At 38.1% G+C, this 14,260-nt stretch overlaps 1 protein-coding gene across 1 annotated transcript in view; it reads right to left on the minus strand.

Annotated features, from left to right (window-relative positions):
* Positions 1-14,260, minus strand: part of ADAMTS5 (ADAM metallopeptidase with thrombospondin type 1 motif 5) — a 43,731-nt gene that overhangs the window by 15,272 nt on the left and 14,199 nt on the right. The window contains exon 3 of the mRNA XM_042810037.1: positions 959-1,126. Within this exon, the coding sequence (XP_042665971.1) occupies positions 959-1,126 (168 nt within the window). The remainder of the gene's footprint in view (positions 1-958; positions 1,127-14,260) is intronic.

The following is a 14,260-nucleotide window of genomic DNA, read 5'->3' on the forward strand; positions in this document are numbered from 1 at the left end:
GCATTAAAATAGGACAGTATAGCTGAATGAATCTAATAAAATTGAGACAAAAAAAATGAAGTCATTCTCCAGATAGGAAAAAACAGGAGAAAATATTTCAGAGAGCACTGAAATTAGCCAGCAAAATACTTAAAAGCAAAAAACTTTACATTCAGCAGACATGTCATACTTTTTATCCATACGTATTTCAGTTACCATAACAACTTGATCCATTCACTCAATTATGTCATTTTTATCTCAGCATTTTGGAATTTGAATGGCTTAAGAACTGCAGTTGCTTTGGAAGCACAACGAAAACTTTAACATTCATTTAAGAGTTCAGACTATACTTTATATTACTACTTGTTGGAAAAAATGAAAGTTTTGTACTTATTCTCCAAAGGTCAAATGATATATTTAATAAATATTAGTTATATGACTTGGAGGGTAAGCTCCTGGAGCAAAAGCAGTCTTCTGTTATAGACAGCACAGAGGGGTCATAATACTTGTTTACAGCCCCTCTTCACAAACAAAATGAATATAATCGCTTTATAAACAGAATAAATGCTCTTAATGGTAAGAGCACGTACACTCTGCACATATCTGCAGCGTAATGCTAGACCATATTAACCATTCTAATTTCTGTGAGGAAAAGAAATTTCCTTTTGTCCTCTTTTGAAAGTATTCTCATTTGGGAAGACAAGACTAATTTTGTACTTTAAAAAAACTGAAACTCTCTGTGTCTCAAACCAAGTTATTAACAACATGCACTCCATCAACTCTTTATTTTCTTTTGCATTAGAACCACACAATATGGGCATGAGACTCTGCCTGACTTTTAGATCTCTGCCTTGTTCTGCAAGCACTTTCAAGATAGTCTCAAGACAAGCAAGGAATGAAAAAGCTTATATAAAATATTTAAAAAACATATCACAGAAAAAAATGACACGTAATCAATGGAAGATGTGATAATACATACCATGACCATCATCAAAAAATTCTGTTATAGTTGCTGATGTGCACTTGGACCAAGGCTTCGAAGCATCAATGCTAGTCAGGATGGAGGACATGAGGCGTTTATCTTCCATGGAGCCAAAGTTCTCCTCACAAAATTTGGAGTCGTCATGGGAAAGCCCAAGCAAGTGCCCTATTGAAACCAAATGAATACATTAAATGAAACCAGGATTCATAACAGAGTTTAAGAGCTGGAACCCACAATCAAAGTAAAATGAAATGCATTATTTGCCCTCAAATTTCCAACAGCAGCACAAAGCATGCCACTTGAAATGTGGTATCTATGCTTGAGGATAAAAGAGTTTACATCGCTGCATACAGCAAGGATGTAGTGCCATCAGCTGATTTGTCATCAAACTGAGCTGATTCTGAGCTGATTTATACCTGATGAAGACTACAGTAAGCTGTACTTATTCATATGTTCTTATTATAGTTCTCAACGTTTTCCAAATAATCTGCAGTAATAAAAACTAATACCTCACAAAGACATTCTGCCATTGTTTAGAAAGGCTTCACAGTATCTTTCTAAGTGAACACAAAAGTTCTGTTGCACTCCTTGTTGAAGTGCAAGTACCCTACAGCACATCAATCAATATGAATAATGTTTTCCAGTAGTCTGTCCAATGTACAATGTATTATTTTGTGGGATTTTTTTGTTAGGGTTCTTCATTTTTAAATGTATGTGGCATTGGGTATTTATACTACAGAACACAAAACAATGTGAACACAAAGCAGGACACAATGTAACTTGCAAAAATCCTGGATACTCAGGGGAGCCCATTCCACTGCTAGATTAGGCCTTATATAACAGAAATCTTCACTTCAATCCAGTGATTCCTACTTTCTCTAGCCTCTGGGCAGGCAACATATTGGTTTCTCTGTAAACATCAGGTTTAACGTTAATTTCCACATGTGCATCGGTTTATCTCACAACCAATTTACTGTCCAAGAGGTATAAGAATGAATGGGTACCAAAACTGCAGGGAGCTCAAGCCTGGACTTAGTTTTCACAGTCTTCAATCTCACCCTTGAGGTGGTTAGTAAGATATCCAGAGTTATACCACGAGTGCTTTTAATAAGGGCAAAAACCACCCATTGCAGCCACTGCAGAGAAATAAATCTGATGCACTCAAATAGCCCATGTGGCTGAAGACACACATTTTGTTATTCTGCAATTACTAAAAGTCTTCTACATACACTAGGTTTTATGTTTTGGTTAGTTGAAAGGTGACAAAAGAAGGAATATTGATGGCAGAATAGCATATTCTGATATCCATAGTAACAGCAATGACAACAGTATAAACAGTAACAATACCTACAATACAGGCTGGAAAAAAAAGCAGAAAATCAGTATAAATGTATGTGTTGTATATAAAATTTATGATATGTTGTTTTCATCTGCTTTGGAATAGAGGCCAAGAGGAAGAAAATAAAGGCAGCACTCACTGTCTAGCTGTATCTGAGACTCTGAAAGTAGCTATCTGACTAGAAGTATGCAATAAGTCTGGAGAAGACAGGAAATAAGGATTTCTTGCAGTCCAGCTCCCAGTGATGCTGAGTTCCTGATCTAAGGATGGAACTCTGAGATATGAAAAGAGAACCTTGATCTGTCATCTCATTTATACCAATGATGACTAAGAGCAGCCAGTCCTACTGCTCTGAAAGTAATGCCTCCTATTTACTTCCATGGAAACATCAACAGATACAAAGAGCACATCAACACTATTTGATAGAGCAAATGCTCAGCTACAAAACACTATTTATCAACACAATAATCACCATTAGCTATGCATTTTGTCAGAGATAAACAAGAGCTTGTGTATCATGCTTGCAAAATTCTGCACTAATGGAGGTGACCCACTATGTTAACACTGTTCTGATAGCATCTTTGGGAGGATAATGATGCCCACACAGTCCATCTTTCATCAGCCCAAACAAATGAAAGTCAGAAGGCACCACAACTGGATTATTCTGTGGGTGTATTAAGACGGCACAGCCGAGATCAGCAAAGTACTCTGAGGTTTACAAACTGGTTTGGGGCCTGGAGTTACCATGTTGCACAAGAAAGGTCTTCTTCTCTGACCTTACTCTTGTAATTTGAGCTTTCAGCTGAATGACATGATGCAGTGATCAAAGTTGACCGTTTGTCTGATTACCAGGAAATCCAGAAGGACAACTCTATTTCCTATATCAAAAGACAGTGCACATCACTTTGCCCACCGAGAGCTACATCTTGAGCTTTGTCTCTGATGAAGAATTCACATGTTGTCACTCCATGGACTGCCGTTTTGACTTTGGCTCATAGTGGTGACATCTCATCTTGTCACGAGTAATGATGGGATCCAGGAAACTGTCACCTTTAGCCCTGTATTGATTCAATAGGTCCTGGCAAATTTGCATACAGTGGTCTTTCTGCTCCTATGTGAGCATCCGTGGGACTTGGTGCAAACTTAGCAATATTCCAACATTGCCACCATCTTTTCTGACACACTGAAGCTCATACTCCGCTCCATACACATTTCTGTGGTTGTAATCCACTAATTCCTGTGGATAAGCTCATCAAGATGCTCTTCATTCTGTGGTGGGACAACTACGCAGAGCTGTGTGGAACATGGCTTGTCTTTCACACCACTACTGCCACTGTCAAAATGCCCCAAATACTGCCTCCCTGTACTCACATCCACTCTTACGTCTCAATAAATGTTCAGGAACTGTTGAGTAATGCAATTTTTTTCCACATGGAGGAATTCAATTCCATGCCTTTGTTTCATATGCACTTCCACGTCAGGCGCCATTCTGTCAGACTGCCCCTCCGCCGTCATGTGTCACATGGCAGCAAAATGTAATGGAATATTGGTGAGAAAGTTCAGTCTCTACTGCCATACTACCAACATCTACCTCTGACACTGTGGGCCAACATAATAAAACACGTGGCACTAGTTTTGGAGCAGCCTTTTCCTTGTTGATATTTACTATTGCTGTGCTGCACTGTTACACTTAAAAACACATTCCTGCAAGAACATAACAATTCAATATTATTTATACAGAAGGCAAGTTTAATTGCTGATGTATTTTATGTGCACATTTTGAGCTTATTTTTTTCTTGTAGGTAAAAACACTTTCCTGTGGTGATACACTATGAGCCAGATAATGCTGCTTTTATTCTGCACTGACATGCAGTAAATACATGTTAAGTTTCAATCTGACATAGTGTTATACGAATACAAGCTCTGAAGAGATGGCATCTTTTTCTTTAAGCCAAATGCTGATGCAGAGCAAAATAATTATTATTTCAGACACATGTGTTTCTCAGACAGAGTAACCAAAATAAACAGTGCATCACTTCTAACTGATCGAACAAATTATCTGAAAGTGTCCCAAGCTAAACTTTTAATGAATGATCAGCTACTGTGTCAGTGAGGACTACTACCTTTGACTTTGCCAAAATCTAAATACAATGATAGTGAGAGTTTTCAGGGAATATGAAGATGATATTGATTTTGGCTGCCTTTATACATAATGTTATCATTATGTTTGCATTCACTGTTTGCAATGCAGTGAACGGCACCAGGTCATACTTTATATCTGAGAAGCACAGCCAATGTGTTAATGAACCTCAACACATGCCTAGTAGTAAAATAACTAGAACTTCTCTGATGACATTTAATAATTATTTGTAGCAAATTTTCTGCTAACTTAAGCAAACATTTTCTGGAGAGGGCTTTAGACATATCCACTAACATTTGCTGAGGTACCCTTGTATATACGGTATGGTTCTGCACTTAAATCAGGTCTGCAAATGCACTGCTTTGCTGAGTTGTTCTGGAGTTTCTTGTGATTTACTTCCAAGTCCACTTGAATATGCACATACTTCCAATCAATTAAACAGAAGTACTTGCATAAAATTAGTCCAGCAAGCATGAAAATACCATGCTGATTAGACCTGTCCCACTATAGCAACCTTCTCTGAGACAATTCTTATGCTTAAAGGTTGCAGGAAGAATTTTTTGCATTCATTGTCCCAAGAGACCTCTTGCAGGGTTGTAACACTGCAAGAAATTACTTAACTGCAGAATGTATGTGAAACAAAGAAACAAGGTCCTGTTAATGAAAAAGAAGTTTCATTTTAAGCCACTGGAATGGGTACTGAACAACTGTGCGTGAATAACAAAAACTAGAAGACTGTTCTAAAAGGCAGAATCATAGAATTATATAGGTTGGAAAAGACCTTTAAGATCATCCAGTCCAGCCATCAACCCATCACGACCATGCTCACTAAACTAGGTATGGCATGGAGTCTGCGTTTGGTGTAGGATATGAGTTGTATCTGGGAATGAATAAGCAGTCTGAGAGCTTATTCTTCAGAGTGCTCAACATTTTGTAGCACCACTGTCATGGTTTTACCGTTGACAACCACCCAAAGCTCCCCAAAACTCAATGATACAAAGGATTTAGTCTTATAGGGTGGAATTCAAATTTCTTAACACCCTGTGGTATCACTCTGCAACGGTCCTCCTATTGAAGGTACTTCACTCACTACGTGAATCTTTCTTCTGCATAATCATTCCACATCCCGCATGAACATATATTCAGTGACATAATAATAGGCACTGTCAATAAGGATGCTCAGCTTCGTCATCTATGAGACTCTCTGCTACTTAAAACATTCACTTAACCCATTATTTTGCGGTGTAGCATCTTCCTTGCAACAATATCAGTCCCAGCCTCAGAGAGAACTCTTTGTCTTTTCTAAATGTGCTTTTCAGCTCCTGCATTAGCCCCTGCAATGAGATATGTAAGTACACACAGCTTCAATTGTCTACTGTCAAAGTAATGTGGTCACAGTACATTAAACTACAGAAATTCTACAGCTGCCAATGTGAATGCCCCTGGAGCAGGCCAGGGATTTTACTGTGCTTTAGTTGATGCCTAGCTTCCATGTCTAAATATGATACAGTCGCTGCCCTTCTCTTTTCTCTCCTACCCACCACCCTTCCTCATGTCCCATGAATTGAGCACAAGGCAGGAATCAGCACAGCTGGAGGTGAAGCATTGTGGATCTATCTGTTAATGAGCAGCCTGCTGAGGCTGAGGGAAGTCCCTTACATTCCAAAAAACCCTGAGCTGCAGCACCCGTGAGATGTACTTTCTGTGCAGAATTTGTCTCCTGCACTGCATATTGAAATTGTTCTTCCTTTCTCTTTTCCTCCCTCACACGGACAGAAGAATACCCTTCACAAACAAGGAAGCTTGCAGCCAAATTTCAAGTCCATCACTTTGAGCAGAGAAGCTCCAAGTTTCTGCATAAAACGTTTGCAAATTAATCTCCCCCTCAGAAATCGCTGGACAATCTCTGTAGTTCAGAATAAACAAATAAAATGAAACACTTCTCAGGCTTCTCTATTCAACACAGAACATTTCAACCCAAATACTTTGTCAAAAATACAAGAAACTGAAACAGGGTCATCTTCTGGAAAGTGTCCAGCTACTGGCTTCACCTTTAATTAGAGTGCACTGTAACTTTTATCTTCATCGTGATAAATGGGGTGAACTGAGGACATACATCATTAACAGTTGCCTACTTTGGTTTATTAAACTGGGCCTTTGTTCTACAGTATGATGAGAATTAATCACTTACCTGGCATACTTATGCTTTTTGAGAGGTTCCCTAAGTCTTTATGAGTCTCTTGTTACTTTCAAAATTTTTGAAAATATCTTTTTTAACATCATAAGAGGTAGCGAATAGCTTCCCAAATACAGTTACTCTGACAGTATTTGAGCTCTTAAATAAGCCACCAGTTATATTAATGAAAGTAATAACTGTTCAAGACACTAAATGTATGAATTCTATCATCTGTACACATTGATTTGCTTGTTAACTTTGTATGTATGTTGAATGCAACTTCCGAATAATTTTGTAGAACTAAAATTCCAAATTCTTATCATGACTTAAATCTTTCTCTATCCAAACTTCTGGTTTTAAAACACTATTGTCAGACTTAGATTAACATATATAACAAGCTTCTGATGACTCTTAAAACTGTTTTGGTTTTTCATTAGAAATAATAAAAATTTAAAATACCACAACAATCTGTAATCTCAAAGGTATGCTCTTTTTAGCACAGAGGTGGGAGAAACAAAGTGTTTCTATACCTGTGCCTTTCATCCTTTTGCATCCAAGAGCAAGACAACAGGCATTTCCCTTTCTATTTGAAAAGTCCCCTCCTTACCCACATGCATGAACGTGCTGGTATTATGAAGCATTGCCCAGGACATTAGCATGGTTATTGGTAGGGTACTTCCTGTTATAAGAACCAAAGTGAGAAGGTTATGGGTGATCCTTCAAGTGATCCTACATGTAAGCAAAATTCCAGTGAAAGCTTTGGGCAAAGGCTGAGAGACATAAGGAACACAAACCTTAAAATGAAAGCTTTTAAGAAGGATGCCAAATTTAATATCTCACAATTCTGTACTACTATGAACTTCATACCAGGTTACGGATAAAAAGGAAGAAAGAGGGCTCCTGGCAGCTGTGTAAAATGATGACTGGTTGAGAATGGGCTAGTAGATCATCTGATGTTTTCTACTTAATGAAGCATCTTACTGGTGTTGACAGTTCCCACTGAGTGAAAATGACATAATATAAATTTACCAGCAGGATGGTGTTTAGTTAAGTTATCCTGTAGGAATGCACAAAATGGTAAAAGGAACAGATGGAGAGGAGGCAGGGGTTTACCCTCATGCAAGTGAAGAAGAGCTAGCCTTGTAAATAGTTTCCTTCTCATACAGCAAAAAGACCAACCAGCTAAAAGGACTGTCAGTCTTTCTTAACAGCCTTCCTTCTCCTTTTGATGTGAAAGCAGGTATGGCTGCATCAGTAAACTATTAAAACAGTATGAAAGCAACTTGAAGGCTCTGAACCCCAGTATATTCTGGAGGGCGGTCTTCATGGGAATCTTGGTGCAGCTCACTCTGTTTAGATGCTCAAGTAAGAAATAAAGAGAGTCAGCTGCAGTCATAAATCCCCAGACTCTGGTTCACCTTCACTTTCTGCATTCCTGACAGTGGACCTTGCACTGCACAAGGTCCCACTACTAACTACTGAAGGCCAGTACCTACTGCAGACCAGTGGCAAATAATGATTCCAATGGGATTAGAAAGAATTTCTGCACCTTGTAGGAACAGGGTATGTATTACTGATATAAAGTGGGAATACTCCAAAGTATTTCTAACAAGTCATCTAAAACTTCTATCCTCACTAAGTATCAGAATACAAAACACCCTGCAGGTACGTTAGAAGCACATCAGAGCTATGTTGGATGTGTTGTAAGGCACATTACACCACAGCTATTTTCTTCCCAGGAGTACTGGGAAGCAAAACAACGATATGAGTATTTCTGAATTTTCTTAAAATCTGTTGTGAGACTATCTGTAAAGGTTCTCTGAGCCAATAGTGTGCAGAAGTCATATAGCCTCATTTTCCATCGATGTCTCAAGTATAGGAATAAAAAAAGCAAAAAAGAGCATCAATGTACAGCAAGTAAAGCTCAGCTTTTGCTAAATTATAAATCATGGTGGTTAACTCTTCTGGAAAAAAAATACCCTTGTTTATGAACATACAGAGATCTCTAGTACTTAAACTCAAGAACATATCAAACTACAGCTCTTGCACCACAGAACACATGCAAAGTGACACAATATGCTAAAAAATCCTACAGTCATTGTAATTTCTTTTCTTAGAAAAGTTCTGTGCCAGTTAAGCATTTATTTTTCAGTGAGGTCAAGCCTTTCACCTAATTTTCAGTGAAGATGACTGAGGTACAAAAGAAGGTCAAGTGATTTACCCAAGGTTACCCAGTGAGTCAGAGCAACTCCTGGAATCAGGATTCAGGAACCTCCTGGCTCAACATTCTTCGGTTTAAATTACCAGGCCATGAATTCTGCACAATTCTCTTGCTCTCTCCTTTTCTAACAACAGATTGTCATTTCTTTGTGCATACACTTTTTTTCCAACTTGTGCAAGTACTTGGCTTGTAATTAAGAACCACATACTGATATCAGTCATAGATGGAAATCCTTCTGAAGTAATGAGAATTTTGTGCAACAAATGATGAACCTAAGCAATAATGATTAATGAAATTGTTTTTTTTTACAAAACAGCAGCGTTTTGAATTACACAGGCTTACAAAAAACAAGCACAGAATGTAAAACTGGCTCTTCCCCTTTCTTCATACTTGAACTTTCCTTCCAATGTTCTTTTCCTTGACTGCTATCCATTATTTATAAAAGAAAAAAAAATCACTTTCTCCTTTAAATCTACAGCACAAAAGCAGTTTTTAGTATTTCTGGCTTAAAAGAATTCCCCAGGCTGAAAGAAACAATAGTCTGAAGTGCAGTTCCTCTTCAGGAGCATACGTAAAAAAAGCCACAATCAGACATTCATACACCAGTCGTGCAGACTTTACACAAAACAAACGTCTACTGAAATGGCTTGTTATTACAGACTTCTGTGGGAGATCACAGATACATAAACCCAGTCAGACAATTTGCTGACAAAATCTGTCCAGGCAAAGCAGATTAGGCAATTAGAAACTACTGTGTCCACATCAACTCAAATGATCATTAAAAGATGTCGTCTGGTATGTCCGTTCCACATCTGCTGTTTTGTGCGCCATGTACAAGAGAAGTGAAAATTCTAATGAAGAAGTGGGATATGGTGATTCCAATTTCATGCTTGTCCAGCTCAGGACAACTCACAAGGAGAATAATTTGCTGTAGCTCATAGTAAATGAATGAACTCCAGGAGAGAAGACAGTGCAAGATTGAATACATTACATTGCCTGCTGTCTGTTTCTGGTGTAATTCTGCTTGAAGTATTGTCTGCACAAAAACTACATGATCATATCAGCAGTGTTTATCTGCCAAGGACGAAAGCAATCCCCACTTTAATCTGCAATATGGAAGAGTGAGGGGCTCAGGCACTGCACACAGCCAAAGTGAACTTTTATTGATAACAAGTGTTCTGAAACATTAGGCAAAACCCAGCTTCGTTCTCAATTCCCTCATGGATGCAGAGATCATAATACATCCATCGTTCTACCTACTTCTCTTCATGTTATGATGTTTTATGATCCACAGCAACTTTTCAAAATATAGCATTGTTTAATTCAATTCTTCATGAGGTCACACATATACAAAGACCAACGCAACTCCTGCTGCTGTGGTTGCTTCCTGAAGTCCCTGATAGAGAATTCTGTTCTCATCCCCCTCTCTTCTCTTTCAGGACTGCTTCACATTTGCTAAGAAGGCAAAGATCCCTAATCTAGTCATTCAGAAGTACAGGGTAGATAAAGAAAAGCTCAAGCATATTTAGGAAACAAGGATTCACATAACCTTTCCCCTTTCTGCGTCTCCATTTTTCCACACAAAAGCCATTACAAAATGGTTCAGCCTCACTAAAAAAAGGTAGTTTTAAGCACAATGTGTGCTGCAGGTGGAAAAATTATATATTGCATATAATGCTATAAGCTAGTCACACTATTGTTAGGTAAGCCAAGTGTTTTTTAGTCAAAATTTTAAGCAGTAAACTTTTGTACAGCTGATGTTTGCGTTTTGAAACATCATGTAAAGCTTCTGCCCTACTCCTCAGATTGTTCATCTTTTCTCTTAACTAAAGGGAAGGGCTTAAATCAAGTTCATAAGGGCTTAATACAAGTGCTCTTGCTAGCAGATGTTTAAATAAAAACCTGAAAAAGGTTCAAAGAGAAGGAATCAAATAATATTCCTGATGTATGTCATCAGAGCAGATTTGGATGACTGTAACTCCCTTTTTTTTTTTTTTTTTTAAGAATGCAACTCTGCCTAATTATGATTACCTGGATACTTGCCCAAAACTTTGTCTGTCATGAAAGAAGCATAATACGAAAGTCAAATATCATTCACCATTTTTTCATGTTCCTATGATATGCTATGCCCTTGGCAATCTATCCCCCTTGAAATGAAAGTCTACAAAAGATTTGTATTTGACAAATCTGAAGCTTGCTACTATCTGCTTTATCTTGACAGCCTCGAAATCAAAGGGCTACATATTCAGCAATGGCAAAGAAAAGATGACTGTGTATTTAATTACCTTGAGAGCATACAAAATGAACACATGGTAAAACATGGAATTAGAGGGTTTTCTCTTTTGGCTTTCCTACATACATCAAAGGCAGAACTACTTCTTAAATATCATACACCTGCTCTTGGTTTCAGTTTCAGTTGGTCAGAGTCATGAAGCTCTTCATAAGGGTCACACAGGATAGGTATGTTAGGCATGGCTCTCCTTCTACAAAGGCGTACAACTCTGATGCAAGCCAAGGTTCTGAAAAAATACTTTGAACCCAGACAGAATTCAGTCCAATTGTATTTTAATGTATTTCAGTGAACTGCTTTAATAAGGACTCCAGGAGCGATATCTCACTTTTGAAATAGTCTCTTTGCATAAAATAATGCTCTTCAGGCAAACACTGCACTTTGTTGACAGCATTCAGGTTATTTTCATTCTCTAGTGATGGTAGATGCCACAGGATGATGGCAAGCTTAAAAAGATTTTCCTTTAAACATATTATTCTCCAGTTTTAGTTTCTGTACTGTTCCTTGATTTTAGGTGCTCAGCTGTGTAATACAGATGGAGAAGTAGTTGGAATAACATCACACAGCCCTAAGAAATGAGGCTAAGAAGAGAGCTTGAAAAGTCATCTTGTCCATCCCTCTGCCATAAGATAGGATCAGCATCCCAAAAGCCACGGCTGTTTGGCCAGCTGACTCTTGAGAGCCTCCAGTGATGGAAACTTCACAGCCTCCCCAGGCAATTCATTCCTTTGCTGAACTGTCTTTATGGTTAAATGACTTTGGCTAATGCTTAAAGGAAAGCTCCCTTGCTGCAGTGCAAAGGCTATTACCCCATGTGTTGTCCCAGGTAGACATGGAGAATGATTTATTATGTACATTTTCACAACAATTATTGAATATATTTGAAGACTGCTTTTATGACTCCCCTTCAGTCTTTCTGGCTCTAAAGTCACATGCAAAAGATAAAGAAAATTAATGACCAGAGGTTTAATTAGTTCCATGTAGCAATTTTAAGCTATAATCTAAAAATAAAATACTTGGAAAGAACATCAGTAAACCATATTACTCAGGAGGATACAAGGAGTAATAGCATGCCAGCGTGATTACACAACAGAGAAATAGGAACTTTGCAAAAAGGTCAAATGAACATTACCACTGAGCAAAAAGGCAGAGCTTTCTCTATATCTGCTCTTAAAAAATCCTCAAGATTGATGGAAAGAATAAAGATACATATAATTTAAGTTGTTAAACTCATTTAATTTTCACTGAGCTGAATTGGAGCCTTGCCTGCTTACAGACTGCAGGAAGGATGCTTTTGTATTTAAGGACTAGACTGAAACTCAAGAGGCAAGTTTAATCCTTGTCTTTCCGTAAGACTTCCTTTTGATTCTGGGAAAGTCACCAAATCTCTGTATTGCCTACTGATAAAATGATCAGTAGCTCCACTTCTTTTCTCTTGAACACTTCTTTCCTTTTACAGATTATAAACCTTTGAGGCTGGTGGTTTGTTTGCACTGAAACCTGCAGGACTCCAGTATGGGAGGGAATGAAGACCTTTTGAAGGGTACTGCATGACAAAATACAAAACTGGGCTACTGAAAAAACACTGTAACATACTGCATATATGGGATCACCGTGAGAGATGTTAAACATGACTTGAAATTGATTGACTATGTCTTTCAATCATGTTATATCAGACATCTTCAGGCTTAGAATTTAGCATTGTAAAAGCAACAAAATCTCTACCCAAACAGAATAGAGTATTAGAGTGAGAAATAAATCTAGTCACTTTTGTTTCCTGATAGTTATTTTAATAAGGGAATAGAATAGAATCGTAGAATGGTTTGGATTGGAAGGGACCTTTAACATCACCTAGCTCCAACCCCATTGCTAAAGGCAGGGACATCTCCCATAAGACCAGGAGTAGCAATATACCAGCCCTGACCTATGAAAACTGTTAAGTAAATGTTGAGATTATGGGCAATTGTGGATTATTTAACACTTTTCTCCAGATGTCACTGTGATGCAGGGAAATCCATGAAATAACAAAGCATTATTTTATTACAGTCCATAGGCTGATGATAAGAAATACTTGGAGGATGCTTTGCCTAAACTAGTTCTGATACATATGCAGTGCTATGGAGTCATACCCTCAAGCAGTTGCCTAAAGTCACAAAAGACATCTCTGTGCCACAGCATGGAGCTGAACTCATGATGTAAGGCAACAGTACAGAAACTACTTTTTGGCAGCAAAGCTACTACTGTCTAAATTGACAATAACATATCCCCTATGAAAAAATAACTGTATTTGGATTTACCATTGGTGGTTGAATGCCTTGATAGGATATGACTTAAAAATCACATTTGTACTGATAACATTATCTTTCTTTATTCTGAGGCTGTACAACCACTTTCAAAGCTAAAAGATATCCTTACCAGTAGTTTTTTGCTGTACTGTTTTCTGCACTTGACACCAGACAAATGGTTCCCAATTTTACTACACAAAACTAAGACAAGATTCCGGTTCTGACCCATTGCTCTTCATATACAAGTCTCCACAGCTTGTCATCCAACTAGCGTGTTATGAATTTGGCTGTATCTATTTCTTTCTCCGCTTTTGTTTACATTTCTTTAGAGATCTTGCCTGTTGTTGCTGCTCCTTCATATTCTCCCCCTCAAAAACTACTGGTCAAAATCCATCCACTTTATTTAAAAGGAATAAAATAAATGTCTAATACATGATGTGGTAGAAACCAATTGAAGCAGCAGCCTCTGTTCTGCAGTTTTTTGGCTTCCTGTGAATGTATCCACTCTGAACCCTTGGGTTGTGCATCGTCCTGCTTGGCTGAGCTGCAGCACTATTTACTTTGGTTACCTTCCAGAGAAAGAACATGATCCTCAAAAAAGCTCTTGGAACACTGAGAGAGGAAACGGGAGCATTCAGATCACCTTGAAGTCAAAGTAGGGACACGGTCTTTCTTCAGATCAAATCCATACTTATGATGCTGCATCTACTACAGATGCACACATTAGGTAGAGTTATTTACATTCTGCAGACAGTAACTACCGTATGCCTAATGACTCACCTCATTCTCCCTATTGACAGAAAGGAGCAGCTCAGGCTTTGAGCTGTAAGAATCCTTTCTATCTTTTA

The sequence above is a fragment of the Centrocercus urophasianus genome, unplaced genomic scaffold, assembly GCF_019232065.1.
Source record: "Centrocercus urophasianus isolate 14NV4802_14NV808 unplaced genomic scaffold, USGS_Curo_1.0 seq_12, whole genome shotgun sequence".
Classification (NCBI taxonomy): domain Eukaryota; kingdom Metazoa; phylum Chordata; class Aves; order Galliformes; family Phasianidae; genus Centrocercus; species Centrocercus urophasianus.